General features: G+C 42.4%; 2 protein-coding genes across 3 annotated transcripts in view; both read right to left on the reverse strand.

The window, feature by feature from the left end:
* LOC139057309 (zinc finger protein 11-like) overlaps positions 1 to 3,115 on the reverse strand; it is a 39,617-nt gene extending 36,502 nt beyond the window's left edge. Inside the window, exons 1-4 of the mRNA XM_070535258.1 lie at positions 2,940 to 3,115; positions 2,636 to 2,673; positions 2,513 to 2,558; positions 1,228 to 1,289 (exon numbers count right to left, since the gene is read on the reverse strand). Of these exons, the coding sequence (XP_070391359.1) occupies positions 1,228 to 1,289; positions 2,513 to 2,558; positions 2,636 to 2,673; positions 2,940 to 3,018 (225 nt within the window). The 5' untranslated portion in view covers positions 3,019 to 3,115. The remainder of the gene's footprint in view (positions 1 to 1,227; positions 1,290 to 2,512; positions 2,559 to 2,635; positions 2,674 to 2,939) is intronic.
* Positions 3,116 to 4,646: 1,531 nt separating this feature from the next.
* The window catches only part of LOC139057311 (C2 domain-containing protein 5), a 59,385-nt gene continuing 37,439 nt past the window's right edge, over positions 4,647 to 26,592 (reverse strand). For both annotated transcript variants that reach the window (XM_070535262.1, XM_070535261.1), the window contains 9 exons: positions 22,806 to 22,922; positions 20,584 to 20,670; positions 19,750 to 19,839; positions 16,318 to 16,399; positions 15,379 to 15,453; positions 14,059 to 14,105; positions 11,210 to 11,335; positions 4,943 to 5,089; positions 4,647 to 4,775 (listed from right to left, as the gene is read on the reverse strand). In XM_070535262.1, coding sequence (XP_070391363.1) covers positions 4,674 to 4,775; positions 4,943 to 5,089; positions 11,210 to 11,335; positions 14,059 to 14,105; positions 15,379 to 15,453; positions 16,318 to 16,399; positions 19,750 to 19,839; positions 20,584 to 20,670; positions 22,806 to 22,922 — 873 coding nt within the window. In that variant the 3' untranslated portion in view covers positions 4,647 to 4,673. The remainder of the gene's footprint in view (positions 4,776 to 4,942; positions 5,090 to 11,209; positions 11,336 to 14,058; positions 14,106 to 15,378; positions 15,454 to 16,317; positions 16,400 to 19,749; positions 19,840 to 20,583; positions 20,671 to 22,805; positions 22,923 to 26,592) is intronic.

A 26,592-nucleotide genomic window follows, 5' to 3' on the forward strand; every position in this document is an offset into this window, starting at 1 on the left:
AACCACTAGATAGGGCACGTTTCTTTCACTGCTGTGCTGCCAAGTGCAGTCACGGCGTCCACCCCATCTGCTTCAGCTTCCACTATAGACGCTTGCGCTGTATGTTGCTTGTTGCACATCAGTGTGCATAAATATTTCTCATCTGCTTCGGCTCACGTTGCTGATGCTCATGTGTTGTCCTTTGCTTGACACAACGATCCTTAATATTCTCACTCGACAACTGCTAAATAAATTTGAATGCATTTATGGCACAAGCTGGTTACATTTCAGTACCCGAAGACAATGCACATGGAGCTCTCCCTGTCTCCACCCAACAGCCTGTTCCCGCTATTAGTAGTAAATGAACCACTGGAGATAGCTCGGCTTTTGCTATATTTTGCGCATGTATACAATGCGACAGTGATTCTTTAAGAAACGTATGGATGATTAAAGTCACAGGGAACAGCATCTAGAGAAGTAAAGAAACTTGACTACAAATGTGATATGACAGGAAACTAAATCATCATCTACACTTTGTTTAACCGCAATGAGGCTGTTGTTAAGAAGAGAGGGGCAGCTCCTAGAAACATTTGTGCTCCACTCACTGAACAACCAATGGATCATAGATGGATTGTAGATGGCATGAGGAGAATGTTTCATTTCCATTGCCATACCCATACCGCCATCAGAAAATGTAACAGTTCAAGAATTTGCTAATCCACCATCGAAAGAGCTTAACAGCCTAAATCCATTACATGTGTCATGAGAATCACCTTCGAATTCAACAAGACAGGAAAACCAACACGCCCCAGCTAAAGACTAAAAATCATGACTGAAACAATAAAGCATGAGACAAGTCTCTATCAAAGTAAAGGGATTGATTTAAGTCTGCAACATTTATCAAACACCGACATGTTCTTTTCTTGTGTCTGCTTGTTGCTTGCTGTGCAGCACCCTTTCAGTGGCGTAAGAGCCACTTCTCAAGCTGGTTGCTTAATAGCCAATTTTGATGGCACGTGGCATGCTGTATTTGTGATAACAGTCTGCACAAGAGGAGAAAGGGAGAAGCACTAGCGAAGACCCGTTGTGAAGGTAAGCGGCAGAGGCAGAGCCCAGTGGTATGCTGCACGCATTGAGGGCAAGAGAACCAAGCAAATACATTGTCGAGTGCCCGAGTTCGCTCCCCTATATGTTTTACTCTGTGGATGTGCGACATCTGCAGCAATAAAAAGCTGTGCACACACTTACCGTGTAGGTCTGGTTGTGGCATGTTTTTCTCACAACTGGTACTGCCGAACCTGAACTGGCACCTGAAGCAACACAAGGGGTTGAAGTTTTGTAATACGAGCCATCGTGCCTTCCATACTGGTCAGCTGATCTACCATATCTATTGAATTTGTCTATTTTAACAGCAAGAACAAATAGTCTTGGTTTGCAGTGCATATATCCCACCAGTATACAGTTCCCACCTGGCTGGTGGAAACCAGCCCAACCAGTTTTTCCCTCACAGTCAGCTGCCAGTTCAACCCTAACATGGCATAGCTATTTGCCATGTTTTCATATCTCCCTTAATAGGTAAATCATAAGGTGCATTGCAAGCACCATGTTGGGCATTCAAACATAGCGACAACTGAATTGTCACTAGCCAATCCATTGCCAATTTATAAACTTTCCTTAAATCATCACATATTTTGTTGTAATAAAGGCTTCTGCATAATGCTGTATTGTTCATATGCTACTAATACGCCTTATGAATAGGTAATCTGCAACGACAACAGCATGAAAATTTTAAAAGTATACCAAATATTCTATAAGGGCTTTTAATAAATTTCAGTCACGCAACATATGTAGTCAGCCCGTCGCACGTTTATTTTGTTTTCATTAAGTTTGCATTTTTGCAGAGTACTTTTTATTCTTACAATGGTCAGAGAAGCGTGTGTGAAGTGGGAAGTGCAAGCCTCCAAAATAGCATGGCACAGCTTGAATAACGGAGTGTCATCAGCCTTTAAAAAATAATAATAATAAATATGTTGTTCTGTGCTTCTAGTGCGTCTCTTGAATGTGTGTACAGCTTCAAGGATATTCAAGTAAAAGAATAACAAACGTAAACTGATTTATTTTGAACTCATTCCAACTGCACTGTGGTGAACAAACTAAATTCAATGAGGGTTATTAGCAGGGCGCGCAAGCATGCCTACTTTTGTGCAATCAAATTTTTAAAGAGGGAGTCTCTGTTAAGTTTTCTCTTAGCAGGGTGCGTAAGCTTGTCTACTTTTGAGCAATCAAATTTTTATGAAGTGGCGCGCTTTCGTCTCTGAAAATATGTACATGTTGTTGCCTCAAAACATGGCTGGGTTCGGCTACTTCTGGCGGTAAGTTTTCGTCCACTTTCACTTCTCTTTATGTTATCATTTCTGCACTTCAATTAAACACAACAAACAATTTCCCCTGAACTTTTCTTGGGTTCATATGGTTGACTAACGAAAATCGGGCCCCTCGATTCCTATTCTTTCTAGTAGAAGGACGACGTTACCTTGCTGCAAAGGTATGTGGTCAACTTGCTTTCCAGGCTGAGGAGTCTGTTTGAAACAAGCACAAAAAAATAAGTGTAAGTCGGAAGTAAATGCCAAGTACTGTACGTTCTGTCAGTTCTTACTCGTTGGCAGCATCCAACAAACAGCGTCACGTAACCACCTGAAATATGTTTCAGTCATTATATACAACTGGAACAAAAGCAAAGTCATAACACGGCAGGTGCGGTGCCTCAATTGTTTACTATCCCATGCATGTGAATGTGTGCAATAAGCAATGCAAAAGTTTGGAAATTGCGCCTCTCAAGCAAGCGCCAACGCACGCCCAAAAATCGTGGCGCTGCATTCAGACGGTTCGGACTAATCTAGGTAGGCCTACAGTAGCGATCGCCGCTGGCAAATGCGCCTGCAAATTTAAAAAAAATGTACCTCTTGGAAGTCCGTCGGGAAACACCAAGTCAGCAACGAACGGCTGTGTGGCGAGGTCAATGAATACCTTAACTGTCATATTTCTTGTGCGGTATTGTATTACATTTTGCGATATCCAACTACGAGCTCGGCGATGAACGCCACGAGCAGTGTCAGAGGAGAGATGCTGGCAGTTACGAACAAACCCACCAGAGGCGCTAACAGTCTCAACTCAACTTAACCGATGCACAAAACTAAACCAGCGCCTCGCTAAACGCACTAAACCACAACCGCTTAACTACATCTAATGTAGCGTTTTCGTAACGTGTGCTTTATATTGAAAGTAATGTTACAGGTGTAAAAAAATAAATGCATAACGAAACCGAAACTTTATTCAGCCATGTCGTCAGTCTCGTCCTTGAGTGCAAGCGCGTAAGCAGACGCCTCGGTAACATCGAAGACACAATTATAATTTTTGTGGTATTAGAAAGACAAATGGCCCCGCTTCAGCTCTTATGCGATTAAAAAGTGTTCATTACATACCGCCCGGGCCCGTACCTAAACCCAAGTTATTCTCCGCAAGGAAATGTAATGACACAGATGTAATCGACAGCCATTTTTACATCTGACAAAGCTGAAAAAAAAAAACAGGAATGATCTTTCCTTCAAAGCTATCAGGCACAAAATGCATATGGAGGCCAAACAAATTCGTAAAGTTCAATGTTGTAGTGTATGCATCGCACAGAGCTGCATGCAGTTATTTGATGTCCTTCCGTCTGTCCGCGTGCATTTTATTATTTTTTACCTTACAGGACTTGCGGTGGATCTCTCGAATAATAAAAAAAAACGTGTAGACTATCGATGTAAGCGAATAGCCCGAACGAACACACGAACGAACGAGCGAGCAAACGAGCTAGAGATATTTCTTGCACACGCCAACCACTGACCACCAACCAAGAAAGACATCCGAAGGAGCCAAAGAAAGCTAGTCACAATAAAAAAAAATAACATTGTATATGAACTGCCTTTGTATAAATGTGCTCAACACGAATCAGTGATCTGCCTTTCTCACTAGGGCTATTTGTTTGTTCACTAGGGAAAAAAAGACACACACACAGACCTGTCTCAACACACAATGCATAGTTTGCTTTGTAACTCAGCCCAGTTCATTGAAAAAACACTTGCTTTATTTTGCCCTTATGAATTGTTGTCACCTCATAAAGCTTTTATTAGGATCTTAATTACGATTAGGGCTGGGCATAGATAAAAGATATTCAAAATTTTTCCTCCATCGGCTTGAAGCGCAGAGTGCTTGCACAGCTTTTGTCTCAAAACACCTACAGGCACTATCTTAGATGAGAAATTATAGTTCCGTTAGTTCTTGTGCAAGTGAAGGAGTGACACCAGGGTACAAAGCTTGCCTTATTTGCCCATTTAATCTCAGTTGATTAATCACGATCAAAGCATTAATAAATTAATCACAAGGTTAATCAGTCATTGAGCGGTGACTAGCCTAAGTGAGCCTGTCAAGCAATAGGTGCAGCACATGGGCAAGGACAAAATGTGACTAGACACACTTACTCGAAGGGCTGCTTTTCAATTACAATGTTGCCCTACATCATTTTAATCAGGGGAGGAGCATATAACAGCTATACAGCAGTTATAAAAGAAGCAGTGATAAAGGAAAGCTGTTATAAAAGCAGAGAGAAAAACATACAGCATGCCATGTAGTTTAAGAGAGCTTTTTTTTTTATTTCAACAAGGTGACAATGTGTTTTCAGATGGTTCTGCATCAGGCATCTGTGAGTGGTAGTGGATCAGCACAGCATCACCCGCCACATTTATTAAGCACTGTCCCTGTAAGGCAAAATAACATTTGTGTCACACACTACAAATAAAATAAGGGCCAGCAGCAAACAAAACCAATGGACAGCCTTACAAGATAGCAGCAGACAAACAAGAAAAATTGAAGTTTAATGGCATTGACATTCTCTTTCTAAAGCTTATCCAAGAGAGCAGCTGACCTGATTCTTGTGTGGATTGTGCAGCAAGATACACTGAGTCATCTGAAAAGCCACAACAGCATTGCCTCCTAATGATGCCACGTGAGCTCTCACTATTGCCAAGATTTCAGTCATGAAGCCTTGCACAAAGCCATTCAGGCCACCTTCCTGTAACCAAGAAAAGGAAATGGACACTTGCACTGTCAATGGCTGTTCACGGTAACAGCAGAAGTCCTCACTCTCACATCAATTACTGTCAATAAATTTGGTAAAATAAATTATATTATAGATATAGTATGCCAACAAGAACTCATGATAAAAAAAAGTCAGTGGGTCTCTTTGATTTTCGGAGTTCCAGAAGGTCTCTGGCAGCCAGATGGCAGCTAGGCAGTTCTGGTCCTGACAGGAAGTCATGCGGGCTGGGATCCCAAAACAACCTGAAGCTGCCCGAAGGTTGCAAAGTTGAACGCCAGGATAGCTGACTGCAGAGTAAACTTAAACACGCTGCCAGCATGGCAGAGGCTAGTGTGAACTTAGCGTATTCAGCCCATTTATATAGTTACACTTGCTGAAGAGCTGAAGCAGTATTGTCAAGTGATGACATTCGGAGATATGATCACTTTCACAAGATTTCGCATAACGCGGTACAGGGTGTGCAATGGGCCAGCCTTGCACTTGGCACAGTACAACAAGCGACCGCTGACGCATCTGATACCAAGACACGAAATCGCACACAAGTGATTGTATCCCCAAAGTAATTGCTCGAGGATACCTCCTTGAGGTGATCACGTTGCCTGCCAGTGTTGGTAAGTTGACGTTGACTGACCATATTCGACAAGAAATGAAAAAAACACAATATCAGGTACGTCTTCTACACATAAATTTCCGTGCCGATTTGCTTGGGCATCAATTTCAGAAAGATGCTTTGGCTGATGATATTTCTCTCCTGCCCCTGTGCTGGAGGAGCTGGGGCTGCAGATGGTACATAAAAATTAATACATGTCGTCTGTGACCAGCAAAAAGCTTCACATGAAAGAAGTGTGAGCAATAATTGAATGTATGTATGGTTACATAGATCAACTGGCCCTTACTAAACCAGGGCTATTAAACTAGGCCGTTAACATCAACAGCCTAGTTACAACATTGGAAAAAACACTGGCTAGCTGCAATCGCCTTTGCTAACTGCAGCAAAAAGAGATATCGCCCCATATACATGAGAGATGTTAAAATGAATACCACAAGAGAAATACAAACCCAAAAGGCACCACAACGTGTGGGAACGAGCGTCTACAACCTGCACGGAACACGACGCAGATAGAGCATGCATGTGTGTGAGCACGGCAAGCCGTCCACAAAAAGAATCTTTGCGGGACACACACACATACACAAAAGGAAAAAGAACTTCAAATGTCCACTGCCTCTCGTATTGCACTGCCTCACAAGGCAGAATGGCACATTAGCACATTAGAAGATAACACTCAAAGTAATGAAAACCAAAGATGGCCACAGCCAGTTGGCTAAACAAGGTAGAAGTCCTCAAGTGGCCGCTTTGCAATATGTCAAGTCCCCACAAAGATGGCGACGAGAGCTCATTGACTCTTTTTTTGTAGTTTGCTAGCCAGAGAGTTGCCAAACTTCCCAAGTCCAAAATCATCCTGGTTCTGGCAGCCCACAGGTAGCCAGAACTGTCCACCACAGAACCCAACCCGCGTTGTGGAAGGCGCCACGGGTTGGGCAGAGTAATCCTAGAAAAACGAAGGTGCTCTGGTTGGCTTCGGCAGCCTGCAAGTAGCCAGAAGTGGAAAATCGAAGAGGCCCAGTGCTGTGCACATCGTCTACACCATCTTGCTCTTGGCAGATGAGAGAGCTCAAGTCCGATTATAGGCCTTGAATAGATGCTTCAGAAATTAATTTACTGATTTCCAATATTTGACACTGAAGATTGCAAAGTTCATGTATCCCCTAAAAGGATTTTTAAATTTAAGCAAACTGGTGACATGTACAGAAACCAGAAGATGTGGGGATGCGCGACCCTCGCGCCTCCCCTGATGTTTTTCCCGCATAGCGCGTCTCCTGCGGTCCCGCTTCGCCGCGTGGCCTGCGTGACGTCAGCGCGGTCGATGTGGTTGAAGCGCAGTCCGAGAGATGGCGCGAGCGTCGCGCCGCTGCGCGGTTACTTGGGTGCGGGAGAAACAAGGCGCTCTCTCTTGGGTTGGAGACAGCGAGCAGCACGGTCGTGCCGCGCGTGCAGCTACCCTCTTCCCCGGCGGGTCGCCGGACAGCGCGGACATTCCGCGCGCGCGGCGACCGATGCATCTGCGAGACCGCCTCGCGTGGCCGCCTTCGAACGCGCCACGATTCGCGTGACCGTACACGCGAACGACCAGGCGCTGGGATCCAGCATGGGGCGAACATATTCGCTCGCGAGGTCGCGGTGAGTCGGACTTCTAGATTTGTCGCGCGCCCATCGGCATGTTTTGTGGATAGCAACTCGGCTAGCTGACACTGATCTATGAAAGCTGCAATAAATGCCCTTGTGATTGTTTGCACTACTGTGTTGTCGTTCCTTTGTCCCAAGAGTACGGTGTGAGAATCCCACTTCAGACCCCACATCTGGCGCCCAACGTGGGGCTCTTGGGGCATCGGACGATAGTTTTAACAGTTTTGCTTCGTTCGAGACTTTTGTTTGAACCAAAGCGTAGGCCTAGCGTGAATTTTGATCGCTAGCGTCGGCGGCGTGCTTTCTTGAGCGAGGCGATGGTGGCTGCAGTGTGTTTTAACCACGACCTACTGAACTCCAGACCTGCACAGATCTCCCTCCTCCAGCACGCCTGGTCTAGTTCGCCCCTTTCGCCGCTAGGGAAAGAACGTACGAGCGGAGTGGCGCTAGTTATAACCTGTTCGCTGTAGTCTGCTTCTGTGATCTGTTCAGCGCTTGTCTTGCCATTTCGGCAGGCACAAAGCTCTTGTATTGGCGGTAAATGAATAAATTCACAAATATACAAAAGAAAACATATTTGTGAATGCTTTGCGTTTGAATAGTGAAACTACAAGAGGAGGAGCGGTGCAAGAAATGTAAACAACGAGCATAGGTGGCAGCTGCAATGCTAGATCGACGGCATAAATTTCCCTTTCCTAGCCTCCATAAGAGACTGGAAAAATTGTCTTAAAAAGATTCATAGGATAATCTAGTTTTTTTAGTTGCTTACAGATAGCCTAGTGTCGTAGATGGCATGAGAATTTACTGCTGTGTGCCGTAATGAAAGGCAGATGACCTGGTAAAAGTATATAGTAAAAGCATTCACGAGTACAAGTCCTCCGCCCGATATGTGCAATAGGTTGATCGATTCTGTTTCAAGGAAAGGTGAGCATACCTTGTTTTTATTGTCGTTGATTGCCTAGCTTAGTAGAAAGCTTACAAAAAATTAAGCGATCCCAGTGCTATAAAACGTGCTGCACTGCAAGCCTTAAATCGTCTCACGGGACTCTTTTCAAACTGTAAAGCTAGCTTTTCTGCGTGGTACGGTGGCAGCATAACGGTGGTGCTTAAGATACGTACGCAGTGAAGCTGTGTGTGTAATTCACTTTTTGAACTCACGACGCATTCACGGACAACTTTTAAGAGTGGTAATGAGTGGTAATCGTTCTGTCGTCGAACATTACGGTGGTTTCAAGTTTCTAAAGAGCGCAGAAGCGAATTTTACAACGTGCAGAATAAAACTGTTGTGTACTTTGCGAACTCTATATACAATGTGATTTATAATAATCTTCTTGAAAAAGGCAATAGGAGCGGCTATTTAACGCTATTTTAGAGAGCAGCAGACGAAACGCTCCGACATTTTTTAGGTTCGGGCAGTCAACTTTTGGAGCCAAGTGACCGATCAAAGTCTTGTGACATCATTGTCACTGCGTTAGCGAAAATCATCAACTAGACAAGCAGTTCGTCACAACACAACAGCTGCCGTACTAATTACAACGCCGCACAGCCGCCCACCGCGTAGCAGACGAACAGGTTATAAAAGCGCCACCTACGGCCGTCGGTTGAACGAAAGTAGGCGCAAGCTGCTCCCATAGAAGCCGGATATCTGTGCAGGTCTGGAGTTCCAGTAGGTCGTGGTTTTAACATGTCAACATGCTAAGCCTTTTCGCAAGTGTTTTTTTTTAATGACATTCGTCAGTACGAGAGCCACGTGGTCTGCATCCTGGGAGAGCGAGGCTCAGCGCCCGCGGAGCATTGCCAAGCCTGAAGCGAGTGAGTACGGAAGCCTCGTGGGTGGTCCGAATTTCTTATGTAAATAGCTTCTTCTATCTCTTTGACTCTGATGAAGTCGCGGCTCTGGGAGCCGGGTGGCCGCGGGCCACGGGTGCCACGACGGGCTGACTGGTATTGCGGCCTGGCACCGGGCGCTCCGACACCGTCTGGGACGGTGGGTGCCGTCAACTCGGATGCTGTGTGCACCGAGCGGAGTAGGACCACCTCACAGAGCTGACGTATCCTCGCAGCTGCCTGTTTTGCGCTCATTTTGGGGGTTGTTTTTTTTTTTTTTTGGATGCCGGTTGTTGTCAGGGTAGCGACGCTTTAGGCCTAAGGCTTTACGAAGCTGCCTGTCGCACGTGGAGGGACACAACCTGGTGGACCGTGGCGTTGAGGTGTTGCAAGTTGCTTCCCTCATTCTATTTAGCCTCGCACGAATTGAAGTTACTCGTTCGACTCAAGAAAGCGAGCTTCGTTCACGTGAACGTAGCATCTGAGTAGCTGCCCGATCTTTTGCTAGCCGAGTTGAACATCGTACCACGTGGGCGATGCGCATGCAGAATTCCTCTCCCTTGCACTACTTAAGTGTTTGCCGAGTGTGTTGAGTTTACGCAGTGTGATTGGAGTCACCCCTGGTTTGCCGTCACCTGCACATCGTCTGCACTGCTGCCCCGGACTACGATCGAGCCACCCCGGGCGATGGTGATGCTGGTGATGGTGATGGTGAGCAGCACGGTAGTGCCGCGCGTGCAGCTACCCTCTTCCCCGACGGGTCGCCGGACAGCGCGGACATTCCGCGCGCGCGGCGACCGATGCATCTGCGAGACCGCCTCGCGTGGCCGCCTTCAAACGCGCCACGATTCGCGTGACCGTACACGCGAACGACCAGGCGCTGGGATCCAGCATGGGGCGAACATATTCGCTCGCGAGGTCGCGGTGAGTCGGACTTCTAGATTTGTCGCGCGCCCATCGGCATGTTTTGTGGATAGCAACTCGGCTAGCTGACACTGATCTATGAAAGTTGCAATAAATGCCCTTGTGATTGTTTGCACTACTGTGTTGCCGTTCCTTTGTCCCAAGAGTACGGTGTGAGAATCCCACTTCAGACCCCACAAAGCCTAGGACAGAAACATAAAATAATACCTATAAATAATTTAAAAACAGATTTCTGTATGATGCTCATTCATTCTCTTACTTCTTCTTAGCCTAGCTCCTTCTACCGTGCAAGAACTATGAGACCTTATGAAGTCGAGTCCTTGCCAACCTCACCTTATTACCATTGCTGCACTATGCTATGCCACTATGCATCTTAGAAATGTGGTAAACACCACTCTTGAAATAAAGCACATGGTCTACGGTCAGTTTTTTCGAACCACTCCAGTTACGTGACAAAGCCTGGTTCAAAGGAAAAACACTTGCCTTACACTGCCATGTAAATACGGCACACATTCCTCATTAATTGCAGTGCAGTTATTGCATTTGGCCACAAAGCAAGGCGAATTTGCACCTTTAATCAGACTTTAATCACAGTAATTGTTGCTTTCAAAACACGTTCACTGATCAGCTGAAGGACAAGCAACTATTACACCTCTTCTTTCATAACAAAAAGCTACACTGGAATGGTTAACAGAGATGACTATCCTTTCTCCAGTAGCATGTCATGTTTGACAGCTTGAAAATAAAAATGCTGTCTTCAACAACAAGCACTTTTCTTTTTTCATTGCACAAAAATTAAAAAGCTATTCAAGAAAGGCTTAGAGAGTAAGTAAACATACACAGATTATGTAATCTGATTGGATTAGCAGGATTTTTGGATTAAAGCAATTTGGTGGCTGTTATTTTCGAACAAGTACCGCTAAGTTTAACTAAAAGCTTTAAGGGTCTTTCAAGGTTTTAAAAACCTCTACAAACCCTTCAACACAGATCAGAGCACCACCAGTCAAGCTGAAGTGACACTTAACCACCATCAAAAGTAGCAAAGTGCGATTTTGAGTGTCGCATTAAAGTGGACTTCATGTAAGATGGCTACATACCTCTCGTATGCTTGTACCTTCACGAATGAAAAAGAAGTCTAGGTTTCCCAAGTACTTCTCAATCTTTCCCCCCGGCACATGGTCAAGAGATGTCAGGTCAACGCCATGCCTTCCACAGCACAGTTCCTATTAGGGTGAGGTCACAAGTACAACAAGAAAGCAAAATTTAAGAAACCCGAACAGACTGTGATATAGTAGCATGATTTTTTTAATCTGTAAAGCAAGTGCTTATAAATAAGTATATTTTCCTTGACAACAGGCTACGTTATTTAGATTTTAGTAGTGTGGATTCATGAGTCACTTCATTCTGGGATAGAAAAGCCAAACATACAAGTATAAAAAATAAGACCAAACTTAAAATGAGCACAGGAGTGTAATGAGAGCACACAAATGGAAAGAAAAAGGACTTGTGAGAATCAATTTAGTGTGGTTACCCGTTTTCTGACTATGCAGTATACAGGTAAAAAAAAAGCTGTTGTATTATTTATCGAAGACATATATTGTTACTTGTACTAAATACAGTCAACGTCCGATTTTTCGAACTTCCTAGGGGCTGCGAGAGCGTCCGAAAAATTGGGCAGCCCCCCAAAAAAATCCTTTACTGCCTCCAAGAGCTCAAATCACTACAGGCACATCAGAAACAGCTCTAAAGGCCTTCCAGTACACTTATTAGGCGTATAGGTGCTCGTACTGTGATAGGATATGGCGGGTGCCTGCGTTTGTAATAAAGGGAAACATACCGTGTCCCACGACAATTGCCCCTTCCCACTCTTGGTATGCTTCACCACAATACTTCATGTATGCTTCACCGCGTACCAATTCTGTACTGAGGCGAAGCTGACTTGCCAATTGAGCAGAACGCCGCGAACAGCTGCCGCTTTATATTTGCAAATTGATGTCATGAGAAATAAGGCATTCTTAATACGATGAAATTTTGGATCGTCGACGGTCATTTTTGAGGCGTCACACACTACAGCTTTCAAGCAAAGCAGATTAAGCCTAGCAGCACTATCGGCAACAAGCCAAGAGCGGTGGTGGCGGTGAGCTGCTGGCATGACCATTACAAAATCTCTGTGTTAGCTGGCAGGGCATCATGGGCTACTCCAATGTGGGAAGCTTACTGCTGTACTCAGCAGACAACTTTTCTTGGCTATGAAGCGAAGCCTGCGGAACCAGAATGCACCTCTTGCACTGCTGCCGGAAGTAGTCCCACAGTTTTGCACAGTTTTGTAAAAAATAAAGAACAATATTTTTAAAATTTCTTACAGTACCTAATTTGAATCGATATGTAACAATAGCCATACAGCTACTGATTTTTTGGGGCTATACTTATTTTGCCCTTTTGAGTTTCTCACACTTGAGACTGTCGCGTGTTTACACATTCCTCAAAGGCAAAATTGAGCCAAAGTCTTCTGGTGACTGTTCATCGCTTGCTCTCCCATCTAATATGTAGTCCCATTTGGCAGCTCGCCTGAGAAGCCGTTTCCAGTTTTTGTTACCAGCTTCAGTAACAAAAGAAAGTAAAAGCACATAAAACAAGCACTTGCAGAGTCTACGTGGAAATCAAGCAATCCCATCTGGAAATTATAACCGTCAGCATGTACAAACGAGTGAGCAAGATGACTGATACGCCGCAAAATATTACGGCTGCTTCGGTGTTCCAATGCATTCTGTGTTGCTCGCTGTTCAGAACTCTGTACATATAGGATATGTTTAAACATTGATCGAAAAGCTTACGAAAAAGGCTTACGAAAAGGGTTCTACTCAAATTGAGGATGACGCAACGAGCTATGGAAAGAAGAATGATAGGTGTAGCGTTAAGGGATAAGAAAAGAGCAGATTGGGTGAGGGAACAAACGGGAGTTAATGACATCTTACTTGAAATCAAGAAAAAGAAATGGGCATGGGCAGGACATGTAATGAGGAGGGAAGATAACCGATAGTCATTAAGGGTTACGGACTGGATTCCAAGGGAAGGGAAGCGTAGCAGGGGACGGCAGAAAGTTAGGTGGGCGGATGAGATTAAGAAATTTGCAGGGACGGCATGGCCACAATTAGTACATGACCGGGGTTGTTGGAGAAATATGGGAGAGGCCTTTGCCCTGCAGTGGGCGTAACTAGGCTGATGATGATGAAACATTGATCGGCCTCAGAAATTCACGCCAAGATAATTGTCTCTGCCTTCAGAAGTAGAGGAGTTATGCAAGGGTGGAAAAATCAAAAACGAAACCAAGCTCACCCAGACTGCATTACATATGAATACATGCGCAGGAACTCCGCCCCAGTAGCTTTCACTTCATAACCAAGAAAAATTGTTCACAAGTAGCGTGTTTGTTCCTTAATAAAAAGTGCATTTTCGCACTTTTCATAAGTGACAGGAAAAAGTTGGGTGCAGTCTACTGCCGCACACACATGTCACTGCAGCAAAATACGTTGCACATGGCTCATGTAGACAATATTTGTTCAATATTTTGTTTGTTGTAGCCAATAGTGAGTTAACCGGAATTTGTTTCATTAATGGTATAGGCAAATTAAACTTGTAAGAAAGGTCTGTTGTATCCGCAGGTATGTCGCATGTGGATCCGTTCTAATAGATGTGGACTGTAAGCATACATTCCTTAACAAAAAAAAAAAAAAAACGTTTGACAGCGTTCCATTACACCCACTCTCAAAAAAGCAAATCAGTTCCTCCATTTTATGAGCTTGAACTGGAAGCATCTTTTTATTCCCTATAATTAAGACTGCATGCCTTAATGTATTCATAGCACAACACCAACAAAGAACAAAAATTTTCTTTTTTTTCCTGCATCAATTAGTTGTAAGCAGTATGCCACTGAAGATTAACCTACCTGGTATCTCAAATTGGAAAGCCTTGGAATTCTGCTGTGCTTTTGACCTGTGGAAGTGAAAAATGTTCAACAATGCTGTGACACGATGACATGAAGTCTAAATAATATTGTGTGTAATGAATGAGATTGCAGAGCACATTTGCAAATTTCCAACATTAAAGAAAAATTAACATCTTTGTCATAAGCTAAACAGTTGCCAAGGTGTAAATGCACTAGCTGTGACTCCTGGCTTTGGATGAGACAGAGTGGGAACTACAGAGAAAGACTGGGTGATAAATCAGACAGTTAGCTACCCTGTAAGGAGAAAAGGGGATAGAAAAAAAGACAGGCAAGAGCACACAGATAGCTAGTGAACATGCTGCTTAAAAGGGGTGCTTACTTTTCATTTTTTGCATTAAATTAAGGTCCTGGATCTCGAAACCAGAGGAGAAGCTCTGGCAAGCCTCAGAGTGCCCTAAATAATTCTGCAAACCAGTTTCGGTTTCGTTTCCTAAGAGATGCATCTGTCGCGGCTTCATGACACAGGAAGTGGTCATGTAAAAGCAGGACATTGTGATGTTTTTTGCACTCACTCCAGCCTGCTTGATAACTTGCTATGCTGCTGCATCAGGCCATGCAATGAGTAGCAGCACAGCAGACCATCGAGCGAGACTGAGCAAGTACCAGAACGTCACAATGTTCTGCTCTTACGTGAACATTTTCTGTGTCAAACCATCAAGACACATGCATCTCCTAGGAAACGAAGTTGAAACTGGTTTGCATAATTATTTAGGGCTCTCCGAGGCTTTCCAAAGCTTTTCCTCGGGTTTCGAGGTCTGGGGCCTTCATTTAATGCAGAAAATGAAAAGTAGGAAATGTCATGTCAATACTACATTAATAAGCATGCGACCTGGATGACAGTTAAACTAGGAATCTATCTACCATTCTCCATGATGTCCCAAAATAGTTCCAACAAAATATGAAAATTTCACTTATTTTTCATTCTGTATTACTTAGAACGACAGAAAGCTGAGCTAGTTGGTAAGGATTCATTATGCAAAAAAGAGGTGACGCATGCAGACAGGACACAAGAGTAGAGAAGTGGACAACACAAACGCGTTCGTGCTGTCCACTTCTCTACTCTTGTGTCCTATCTGCACGCCTCACCTCTTTTTTGCATACTGTATTACTTCTGAGCCAAATCACAAATGTTACACTTCCTATCCAACGTTCCTGAACTAGTTCTGTGGTGGTTCCTACCATTTGGAACGAAAGTTCGCAATGGCATGAGAATGACCTTGGCTAGCCTGAAAATGAAAAAAAAAGTATTGCAATACTCACTAAGAGATGGCACTTGGTCTGTGTGTTTCTCCTCATCCATTCTAAATATGAGTTCCTGCTCTGCTTCCATGGAGACTGCATGCATAGAGAAAACACCTTCCAGTCAGCTACCACCATCACGGTCACAAGGCGAAGTCTGTATGCTAATAAAAAGAGTTATTTCAAACCCACATCACATAGGCATAGTTCATAGCACCGGAGCCCAAGGCTTTAAGTTACATAGTAGCAGTAGTAGTAATAAACTTTATTAATCAAAATAGCAGACGTTATCTTCGTCCTAAGCTGCCGGCATCCTCAGTTCAGGGTGCCATGGGCCTAGCCGTCCACCGCATGCTGTCCACCAGGATAGCACCAATACTTTAGGAGCCAATATTTTTTGCCAATATCTTTGCCAATACAGTTGAGGCATGCAGAAAGCTGTGAATCTCATTCCGTCTACCTTTTCCTTGTCACACATAGCATACCAGCGCTTCAAGCAATAGACTCTAGTGCTTCATACAGCATGTACTAAGTGGCAAGTCTTATCGCATCGGCCTTTTCACGGTAGCGTATTATAGCGTTGCAATGCTTGTAACTCCGGACTAATACTCCACGAAGCACACACAAAGTGGTGTGTCTAATTGCCTCATGCCATGTGCGTCGAGCTGCATAAAAGGCTTCCACTATTTTTCATCACCTTTATAAGAGTACTGTAGTGCCGTGGTTAGTGCTCCTGCCTCACAACTAGGAAGTCATGAGGTTGCATCCCACTCGAAGGAAACTTTTCTACTCAGTGGCATTTTTTTTTATGACAATCACCTTAAGTAGGGACTGCATTACTGGTCATATATGTGGCCACCACTTTTTTTTTTTAAATGCTGCAAGTGGAAGCAGCTGCAGGCGAAAAACAGATGCTGTTGGCAGACACAAGCAGACAGAATTGGGGGTTGGGGTACACACCTGACACAGGCTTGGGTTTGGTGATCGTCTGAGCTTCCGCGGCATGGTCATCCAAGCTGACAGCAGTCCCCACAACAGCCACCTGATGGACGCACACACCAAAAGCAGACAATTTTGTGAGTGACGCCAACAACTGTGAGACACACACGGGAGAAGTGGCACACACACGGGGCTCCAAGCAATAAAAAGGCACACATGAACTCATGACCAAAGAAAACTGCAGCACAGTCTCGTGATAGCCAGTGACATTACTGCCAAGGATACACAGATGCGGAACGTGAAGTTGGCAGCAATGGCAGCAGGAAGCACACCTCTCTGTCATTTTAGAGCAAGATGCACAAGTCGCGCTAGTCAGTTCCACCGTACTAGCATTCGACATCAGGCTAAAGACAGTGTAGCCACCGACAGTCCCCAATTTCACAAACGCACCTCGACTCAGACCTCGTTCTCAACTCCACCAACTGTACGACAGCCCAACAGATGCAGAGACTTCTTAACAATGCTCCTTGGAAATTTAAGTGGCACGGCATTTCATTAGAAACATGTCTCCAATGCACAACTTTCAAATAAATTCTGGGAGTACCCAGTTACAATATTGTAGCTCAGATTTCCACAAGGAGCATTACCAAAGTGAGGAGAGCACATCATTTAAAGGGAAGCACTTGGGTTATTATCCCAAATTTGGAATATGTGGTACAATATCAGCATGTAGCACTTCTGGTACTTTATATCCAGCAACTTTTCTTTAATACAACATTTTGTTTTATTAAGCACTGCATAACATTACAGTATGCTTACATTTTTAACCACTATCCCTATGCCCACCCTCCTTGCAAAATTTCTCCAACTCATGAGCTAGTGAAGCATGTAACCACAGAGCAGATGATTATGTGCTTTCCAATCATTTCCATGTATACGCTCTGCTTATCAAAATTTATAGAGGTCAACAACTGCCGTTTCATTCACAATCCAACAGAACAAGCAGCACGCTACTGTGGAAACTTGTTTTCATTTTTTTTTTTTCAGCACTCGCATAACTGAGCATGAAGGCCACTGACCACCAAGGACACAGGCAGCCGCACTGTAATCATCAATGAACTCAGATTTCTTAGTGTAGGCAATGAAGTAGAAATGTGCAACTCCCACAGCTTGGTCTAGGCCAACACAGCCCACTAACGCCACTGCCTGTTCTCACTAGGCACACACATAACCCAAGCAATAATAGTAGTGACAATCACAAGATTGCGCTGCAGGGCACTGCTAGACAAAAGTAGCAGCAACTGGTGGCAGTCCCTCCTGGTTTGTGCCAAGAGAAAATACATTTATTTGTGCATGCCCTATGAGTCACGTTACATTATGTGGCTGTGTGACATTAGGTGGCCAATTCACGAGTTTGGAATATTTTAAAAAATAATTTGCTCCTCTCCCTTTACATGAACAAACGGAGAAGAACCCAGCTACTGCGAACACTATTATCGCCATATCAAAGCCATATTATATCAAAGGCCATGTCTCGGTTACGTGGTTTTTTTGCGCATTCAACAAGTCACTATATCATTCTTGTGCTCAGGAGAAGCTCACAAAGCTTACAAACCACGTCACTGACATCTCCTCACAGAATGGAGAGTGATGCACGTAAGGTGCATGTCGTCTACCAGCTCCTCTGGGCCCAAACCAGGGGCACACTGAAATGACCTTCTAGTCACATAGCTCAGCAGCAAGATAAAAGCATTTCGCCACTTTTTCACGATCCAGGGGCTTTACTGCCAGCTATGAATTCACATGTTCACATCAAGGCCCTGTGCCACTCTAATCTACTTAGCGAGAAGAAAGGGGGTTAACCTAGGGGCCCGATTTTTATTAGTCATATCATAAGAAGCCAACAAACACCGACACCAAGGACAACATAGGGGAAATTACTTGTGCTTGATAAATGAAACCTACTTAGGTGTTCTGTTACTGGGCCTATAAAAATTAATCAATTTGATCGACAGTTTTTTCCACTTGTTAAACATTATTGGTGGATTTTTGCTACTAGCAATGCTATTGCACCACCTGGAATAACGACTGAACTTAACCTATTTGTTACATTTGACTATATTTGGCAGACTGGGGAGTGAGGAAAAATAAATCTTTGAGTGGAGCTATCACTGAATCTTCAGTGCTCCTAACACTTCCTCAATAAAACAACACAAAATATGTCCTTTGGTCGACTGAGCAACCTAATTTTTGAATGACAGCAGCAGTGAAGACATAGATTCTTCTGTCGGGCAGTCCAATTTTCCAGTCTAATGTCTATGCAGTTTTAACGATGTCTGAAACAATGGTAAATGTCCATGAGTGGGTTTTACTGTGATAATTATGTTCAACCGATATGAAGTGCAATTTTATTGTACCTCTCAGGGTTTGTTTTTATCTATGAACATTTCGACGTCGTATGTAAAAATTATTACGAGATATCCTTCCTATCATGTGGAGTTTTCACACACATAAGAGCACGCAGTTGATTTCAGACCGACCTTCGACCGAAGCTCGACTAGCAGTCTAACCTCTTACATATTGAACACCGCTTGTACAAGTGCCCTTATTAATTACTGTAAAATATTGTGCAGCACTCCACATTACTGTGCAGTACTATATAGGAACTGAACAAAGCAAGTAGGTGCTCCAGCACCAGTTGAATGCACACTAGACCAGCTTGCTTGCACAGATAAGCTGATCAAATGCAAAAATCATGTATGAAGACACTTCTGCCTGCTCCCTGACCTAACAACCATTGCTTCGAGAGCTTAAAAAATGCAGTAAATAATGAACCAGGTGCCTGCAGCAATGAGTAAAACAAATGTTTTCTGCACAATAGAAACTTCTCCAATTTCACATTTGCAAAGCCACTACTTTCCTGCATAGCACGGGCATCACCACGGCTAGTTTTGATGCCAATAAATTTGCTTAATAACTTTTTTTTTATGCATGGTCTGAATTACAAGTTGGAAACTAGCAGCCAGATGCATATAGTATCACATTATTCACGTTTTTTCTACTCTCAGTATTTGTACTAAAAATAGCAAATTATTACTTTCCTTCATGTCCCTTGAGATGCTTCTTTGAGGTTTCACATAAAAGTTGTCAAAAACTGTCTGAACAACTATTACTGCTTTACATCCATTCAAAACATCAGTGATTAGGCTACACTTTTATGTATCACTGTAAACGTTGTGACTGCTACGTCTTAAAATAAAACAATAGAACATAAAAGCACTGAAAATAAGCATATTTCTAGCGGTAGGGAAAGAGGTAAAGCTCTGTACTTCTATGTAATCCCCCTGTGCAATGCAATAGTGTGTGCAATATGTGCAACAATGCAATATGTGCCAAACAACAGAGTCGACATGCAGACAATGCCATCTGTGAAATACTAATGGCTAATCTCACCTGCAGTTCATCTTGGTCAGGAAGCTCAATATGAAAGGTCAAGCTTGCCAAGCAACATGGAACCAATTTGCGAAGCTTTACAAAAAGACTCTGAAATGAAAAGAGAAAGTTAAACACTATGCTACAGTGGGACATGAATAACAGAGTACCGATTAAAATAAATCACACAAACTTCTCAAGCTTCTTCCTAAGCTTCATCAATTTCAGGCTAGCCAAGTATAGCTTATGTAACGGGACACTGTACAAGTAGAAAGCTAGAAAACACTAACTACACAAGAAGGGAAAAAACATTACAGCTTAAGATAGGTGCGATACTATTATCAGACAGAAGTCAACAAGTTTAGGTTAGTTTTGATTCTAGCATAACACATTTCACAAGAATACGAGACAAATAAACAAATATTAGCAGCATAAGATAGCTACAATCATTGCAAGAGAATTGAGTTAGCCTTGGTAGGTGTGACTCGCAAGAAAGAACACTGTCACAGTTATGCTGCTATACAGAGAAATGCAGTTCTAATTCGTCTAATGCTGTACAAATATAGTTTAGCTAGTTCTTACTCTCAATAAAAGACGGCTTAAGCAGGTATTCTGATAGCAAAAACAGGTTGGGCTTTCTATAAAACCAATTAATATTACTGTTCATTAATTGCACATGTGCACGGCAATGAAGTAAAAATTCCTGCATACTAGAGCATTAGCAATCTGCAAGTTATAAAATCAGCTAGTGTACAGCATAATATGCCAATGGTATTAGTAAAATTTTGGCTTTCATTGTTGGCACACCACACAAAATAACATGGTAAAATCCTTGTTTGCACACAGCATACTTACTTGAATAATATGGTCAAAGTGTTGGGACAATATTCGACTTGGATGAACACCAGGAAACAGCTTGGCTCGGTATGTTTGCATAAACAGCTACACACATGTGAAAAAAGAAAATGATAAGTTATGTCACAGCTTGGTGCAAGAGGAGCATCATGCGCTGACCTGTCACCAAAAATTACAGTCTCAATACTGAGAAACAGATAAAGATGCTTCTTATGCAAAGCAAATGTTTAGAAACGGAATAAAAATGGTATTTGCACTACACAGAAACTTAAGTATGAAGTGAGTGGATGCAACAAGTTGCCTAAGTGTAAGATCTGTTCAACTTCAATGTATTTGGCCTTCAGCAGTACAAATATTAGTTGTACAAGTTTTGCTAAATACATCACATCAAGGTGCTGCAGAAGCAACTTCAAGTAGAATGCTGGTCAAACTGACATTCTGGAGCCTGGCATAGCCGACAATCTAATATATACTGGAAAGCACGGTTATTTCAATTTTACAGACTCAATTGCACTCATCTGAAATGCAGCCTAGGCTCGCCTTATATCTTAAAGGTACACCAATATTAAGCCTAGCTAGAGTGATAAATGCCAGCTGTGGAACATCTCAGCACTTGTTCTGCACCAACAGATAACCTAGGTGCTGAAAAAAAAAAGCACATCTCCCTTTGAAGACAGCTGATCTCCCCAAAAAACAAATCGCAATATGTCACCTGCATTTAGGACACGCTGCACAAATGCCACACACCAGCAATCTTGGAAATCATACCCTGCCACATGCAAGTACCCTCAAATAGTAAGAGGGCCACACTCTCACAAATGCTGCCAACAAAGTGACGTAAAAAATTTGCCTGAGTGAATTATTATGCAGTAAAATCCAACCAAATTGGCCAAAGTGCTTCCTTTTTCATGGTCAAATGTATGCGATTATATATATACAACTGTCTACCAATTAAATAAAATGGTAATAAGGCTCCTACTAAATATTTTTCACAGAGGCTGTGCCAATTTTGGTCTATGTTTGCATAATTATCTTGGCTGTGAAGCTCTGTTCTCAGGCATAATGACACTTGAGACATTTTCAGAGCACAATTCTGCTGCTTCAGCTCGATTTATTGCTTGCCTTTGATTTTAATTTAACCATTTAAGGATGAGAGATATAAATACACAGAAAATATGTTTATTTTCTTTCTAAATGTGAAAAACACATCGAAAATGAGCACAATCAACAAAAACAAAACGTTTCTTGCAGGAATATTTTTAGCAATAGGGAGAAAACCCAAGGCAGGAAACTGGAAGTAGGCTTCACTCAAGCCACCTCAGGCTTCGATTTAATTTGTACAGACAGCTCTCGTCATATGCGAACCTTAGGTGGACGTTTCATTTGCTTCACATCACATGTGTAACACAGCTGCAGCTAGAAATCTTGCATTGGCCTGTCTCCTCTGACCTTGCAGACAGCGAGTCATGTGCCAAACTTCTTCCTTATCCAGTGTTCCTGCTCCAAATCAACAAATGATGCTTGCTGCCTGTCATTCAGTGTTGGCCAAAGACATTTAGCCAGAAACTTTGTACTCAATACTGAAACGTGACAAGAACAACATTTTTTTTTTTTTTCTGGTCTGCCGCCTGTAGGCAACACTCGTCAACAAAGGGTTAAGGGAGCAGCATTCACAAGCAAGTCTATTAGGATTGCAAATTGGGCAAGTTGGTACTAATCCATCTTTTACAGCCCCACTTTTTACATAGACTTCTGCCTTATGCGAATGCGAAGTGGCCTTTTTGGAAGGTTGACACATGGCACTACTAAAGGAATTTTTTATTTGAAGCTGTACAGTCCAATTAAAACTCTCGGCACCTTATATATGATTGCAGGCTGTGTATGCGTAGGCATGGGTTGCAAAGAAGTGAAGTGGTGGGATATATAAATTGTTTACATGTATTAAATTCAGTTGATAGTCAACATATGTCCAGTGTTCTTTCACGCGTCCAAGACAAAAGTGGTATTGCAGAAGCTGGACAAGTAAGCCCTAACAAAGCATGGTCCTTAGGCGAAAATGAGCCGGTTTGTGCTATTCCTTCAGCTCCAAATATATCTCAAGCATAACTAAATGTACATGAAAAGAGACAATGGCTGTTTACTGCTGTCATGGAAAGATGCAGATACATAGCAGGAGGCCCACCTTAGTGACAAAAGGCAAACAGGCATGTAGGAATGCTCACTTGTAGGTTGCAGCTAAAGCCATCCATGCCAGGCACAACCTCCGTGTTGCACATAGCAAATCCTTCAGGCATGTGCGGCTCTCTCAGAATACTCATAGCGTCCTCAGCATCATCCAGCTGCACATGTGTAAGAGGCAAGAGAATGTTCTAGTAATTGGTAACTACTGAGATTAACGGACCAGGAAGTTGCCGAACTGAGCACTTCGGCTAAGCAGGATGCTAAGACAAGAGTACAGCAAAACACAGAGTGACTAAAATGAGACGAAACATACAATTCTTAATGTGCTGCAAAACAGGCGTAAAGGTAGGGTAAATCAGGTCATAAATAAGCATCGATTCGTGGATTAGCATAACCTTATAGTGCTCCACCGGTATGTTCCTGCTACAACGCTGTTCTGCTAGTCATATATGTCTAAGTTTTCTAAATATAGCAAGAGAAAATAAAAATATGCGTCTCGGTGTCCACTGAAACAGTGACAGTAAGATGAACCCTTTCAGGTGCCAATTAATTATTCTGATTGAAAACTTACCTTTACTGCATTTATTGCATCTTCAGAATCATAAAAAGCGTACAACTGCAGAATAGATTAAGAATTTTTAATTTTTTAGCACATTTTGTCAAGCTTACAGAATGCGTACTCCATGCAAAAGCTCACTACAGGAACTTTACATATGAGAACATTAACAATTTCATGTCTAGCAGGCTTGAAAAGCACCAATCCAGGCACTTGAAAATTATGCTTGTTGCATCACACTGTGAAAAACAATGAAAGTGAAGCCATTACATACAACAACATGTGCCAAGCAAGAACATACAGCTAACTTCCCACTTGTTTTACTGAACATATTGCAGACTTTATTAAAACTTGCAGTACAATTATAATCAGAAGAGTTTCAAGATGTATGCAACACATTTTAAATATCATTATTTTGAATAAATATTTTGCCGTAGATGCACCAACTTGGCATACACAATTGTGTACACAGCACATGAAAGGGTTAAGCATGGAAAGCTTAGGCATGAAGAACAGCCCTCAAACACTAACTGCAATTGAAATAGCTTCGCGTAAGGTGTTGCGAGCTGGAATCATTTATCAAGCACTTTAGTCTTTTGCACTATTAGCTTGTTGGTGACGTCACTCGTTCGGCCGTCATCACAATTCTTTTTCATAATGCCACCAAATAGATAGCAGCTAACTGTACCCTCACGTTTTGTCCACTTCAGACTTCAGGATTTTGCTCAGTAATGAAAATGTCTTGATCTTCTAAAGCAACCATGGCAATAATGCGAATATACTGGCTATTTCATCCTTTAAGTTTTTAGCCCGAAGGTTAATGTCAAAAAGCCATGGTAGAGATTCCTATGGCTTCTTCACATTTGCATAATTATGCAGAAATTATAAAATTTTATGTTCTCAATTGCACATCTATAACTGTATGCTGGAATCATTACTGCTGCCTCACATGCCTGACATGCTCAGAACACAGCACTAGTCCATGTAGTCAGGAACGTATGATGGCTCAGTTGCTGAACGTAATTAACATAAAGGCTTCAATCCTGGTCTAAGGCATGAAGTTCCTTTTGCTCACACCATGATGTCTACAGATAGGCAAGATTACACAGCGATAATTAAGACGAATCCTGTAAGAACTTCCCTTAAAACTGACTGTTATCATCTACCCAGCAATAATGGCCAACTTTAGGACAAGCTGTTATGGTATTCCACCAAAGTACATACCAATAAACACTACCTGAATTCATAATAAGGGTGTGCAAAGTGTTAAACTTTCTAATCGAATCAAATATGAAAATTCAAGGTAAACAAGCATCGAATATTGAATCGAATATAGAATATTTTCTCATAGCTGAATAGACATCAAATATGAAGCTTGCACAGAGTCCATATGGTGCCTAGATAAACATCTAGATATGGACCTAGATAAACATACTCCTGTATAGACTCTAGAGGCTGACTGGCAATCCTGAATTCATGTTCCCTTGCCAGGCTATTGAACATTAACTTTTGTCTTCTTGATATTAATTTTCAGCCCCACTCTTACACTTTGTTGGTTAAGGTCTCAATCGATCAATATTGCTGTAACCAAGTGTAAATGATTTTAAACATTTAAAAAGACGTGTTCATGATTACACTCCTGCTGAAAATTTGCACCAGCAGCAAAGTAGAGTACACTTGGTTGCTGCTATATTAGCTCTACGTTTGTCTGGTTGAGCTCTGTGCCATCAGGTGGCTGCACCGTGCAGGACATTCACGTTTGAGCCTCCGCTCATCTGGTAAAACTCCCAGTGGCCAAGTCCGCTTGCGTATGCGTTTACCTGCGAAGGGATGTACAAATAAACCCCTGTGCTCTTAGCTGTGCTTGGTGGTTCCACAGTTACTGGTGACCAGGACGTGATCAGTGACTGTGGAACCACCAAGCACAGTTAAGAGCACAGGGGTTTACTTGTACGTCCCTTCAGTTGATCTATTCCATCATTTTCTAACTCCTCTTCTCCTCTCTTAAGCTGCACCCCACTACTGGCTCATGTTTAAAACCAGCAACGCACCAGAAGAAGAAAAGTTTGCAATGCCTGAATACCGGTCAAGCTAACTCTATTGTGGTAGTAATCCTCTAGCATGAGTGACTGCCGCAAACGTGTAAATGCTGGCACTGATTGGATACCAACAACCAGATGCGCTGCAGCCACTCTGCTCACATGTTACCTTACATGGAGCACCTAAATGCATTACTTAGTGATCAGAAGGACCTACCCTAACGACTCAGTACATTTGAACAATATCGTGAAAATCGTTTCAAGGGATGCAAACATAGTAAGACTAGCCAAATAATAAATCTGTACAAATTCATACATAGGCTGTCTAAAAGCAAGCCATTCTTATTGAATGACTGGAAATTACCAAGTAAAAGTTATCTATCCAGTACACTCACTGAAGAAGTAATGCCCCTGCACAACAACCACATCTATCCTTCAGTGAATCACTTGAAACAATTTTAACATCCATCATTCTGCCATTCTCGGGACTCCAATAAGTATTTATATCCATTATAAAGTTCAAAAGAAATGAATATTGGAACTTCAAATGGTGAATTATTTGATCGAATACAAATTGAACAGAATGGACTATTCAATTTGCATTTTAAATTTAGATTATTTGCACACCCTTAATTCATACACAACACAGGCCATATATCATGCATGTAATGAGTTTTGCCATATGGCAAGTCTTTGTGAAAAGAAAAAAACTATTGCCTAACATTAACTGTAGTTATTTCATGCTATTAAATAAAGCTTTCATGCGCAGCTTAAAACAGTACAAGACATTTTGGATTTCATGTCTATTTTGGCACCTCTTCTATTACCTATTCAAAAGCTCAATAAAGCTTCACCTATCTTCTGCCTCTTAACTCAAAAGGTTACAGCAAAATTTATAACAGCTCTCAATTGAAAAACAAAACAGGTTGCGCACACTAAATGCTGTAACACAATCAGAATAAGAGAGCTTGCACGCTGAAGTACATCTGCCACAGTTGTAAGCTGTCTCTTTAGAAAAAGTAGAAACTTCATGCCATTAGCCATGGAAAATGTACGGAATACGTGCTTAAAATTGCCGTGAACAAGTCTTTCTAAAGAGGTATTCATCAATACTTGGCAAACTATGTGCCTAGCTATTACTGTGGAGGACCAAGATAAGCATGAAGCATGAAACAATGACTGAGCTTTCTGGACAAATTTGTTTTATTTAAAACACTACCGTCAGTAGATGTG

This window comes from Dermacentor albipictus, chromosome 3 (assembly GCF_038994185.2).
Source record: "Dermacentor albipictus isolate Rhodes 1998 colony chromosome 3, USDA_Dalb.pri_finalv2, whole genome shotgun sequence".
In the NCBI taxonomy this organism is placed as follows: domain Eukaryota; kingdom Metazoa; phylum Arthropoda; class Arachnida; order Ixodida; family Ixodidae; genus Dermacentor; species Dermacentor albipictus.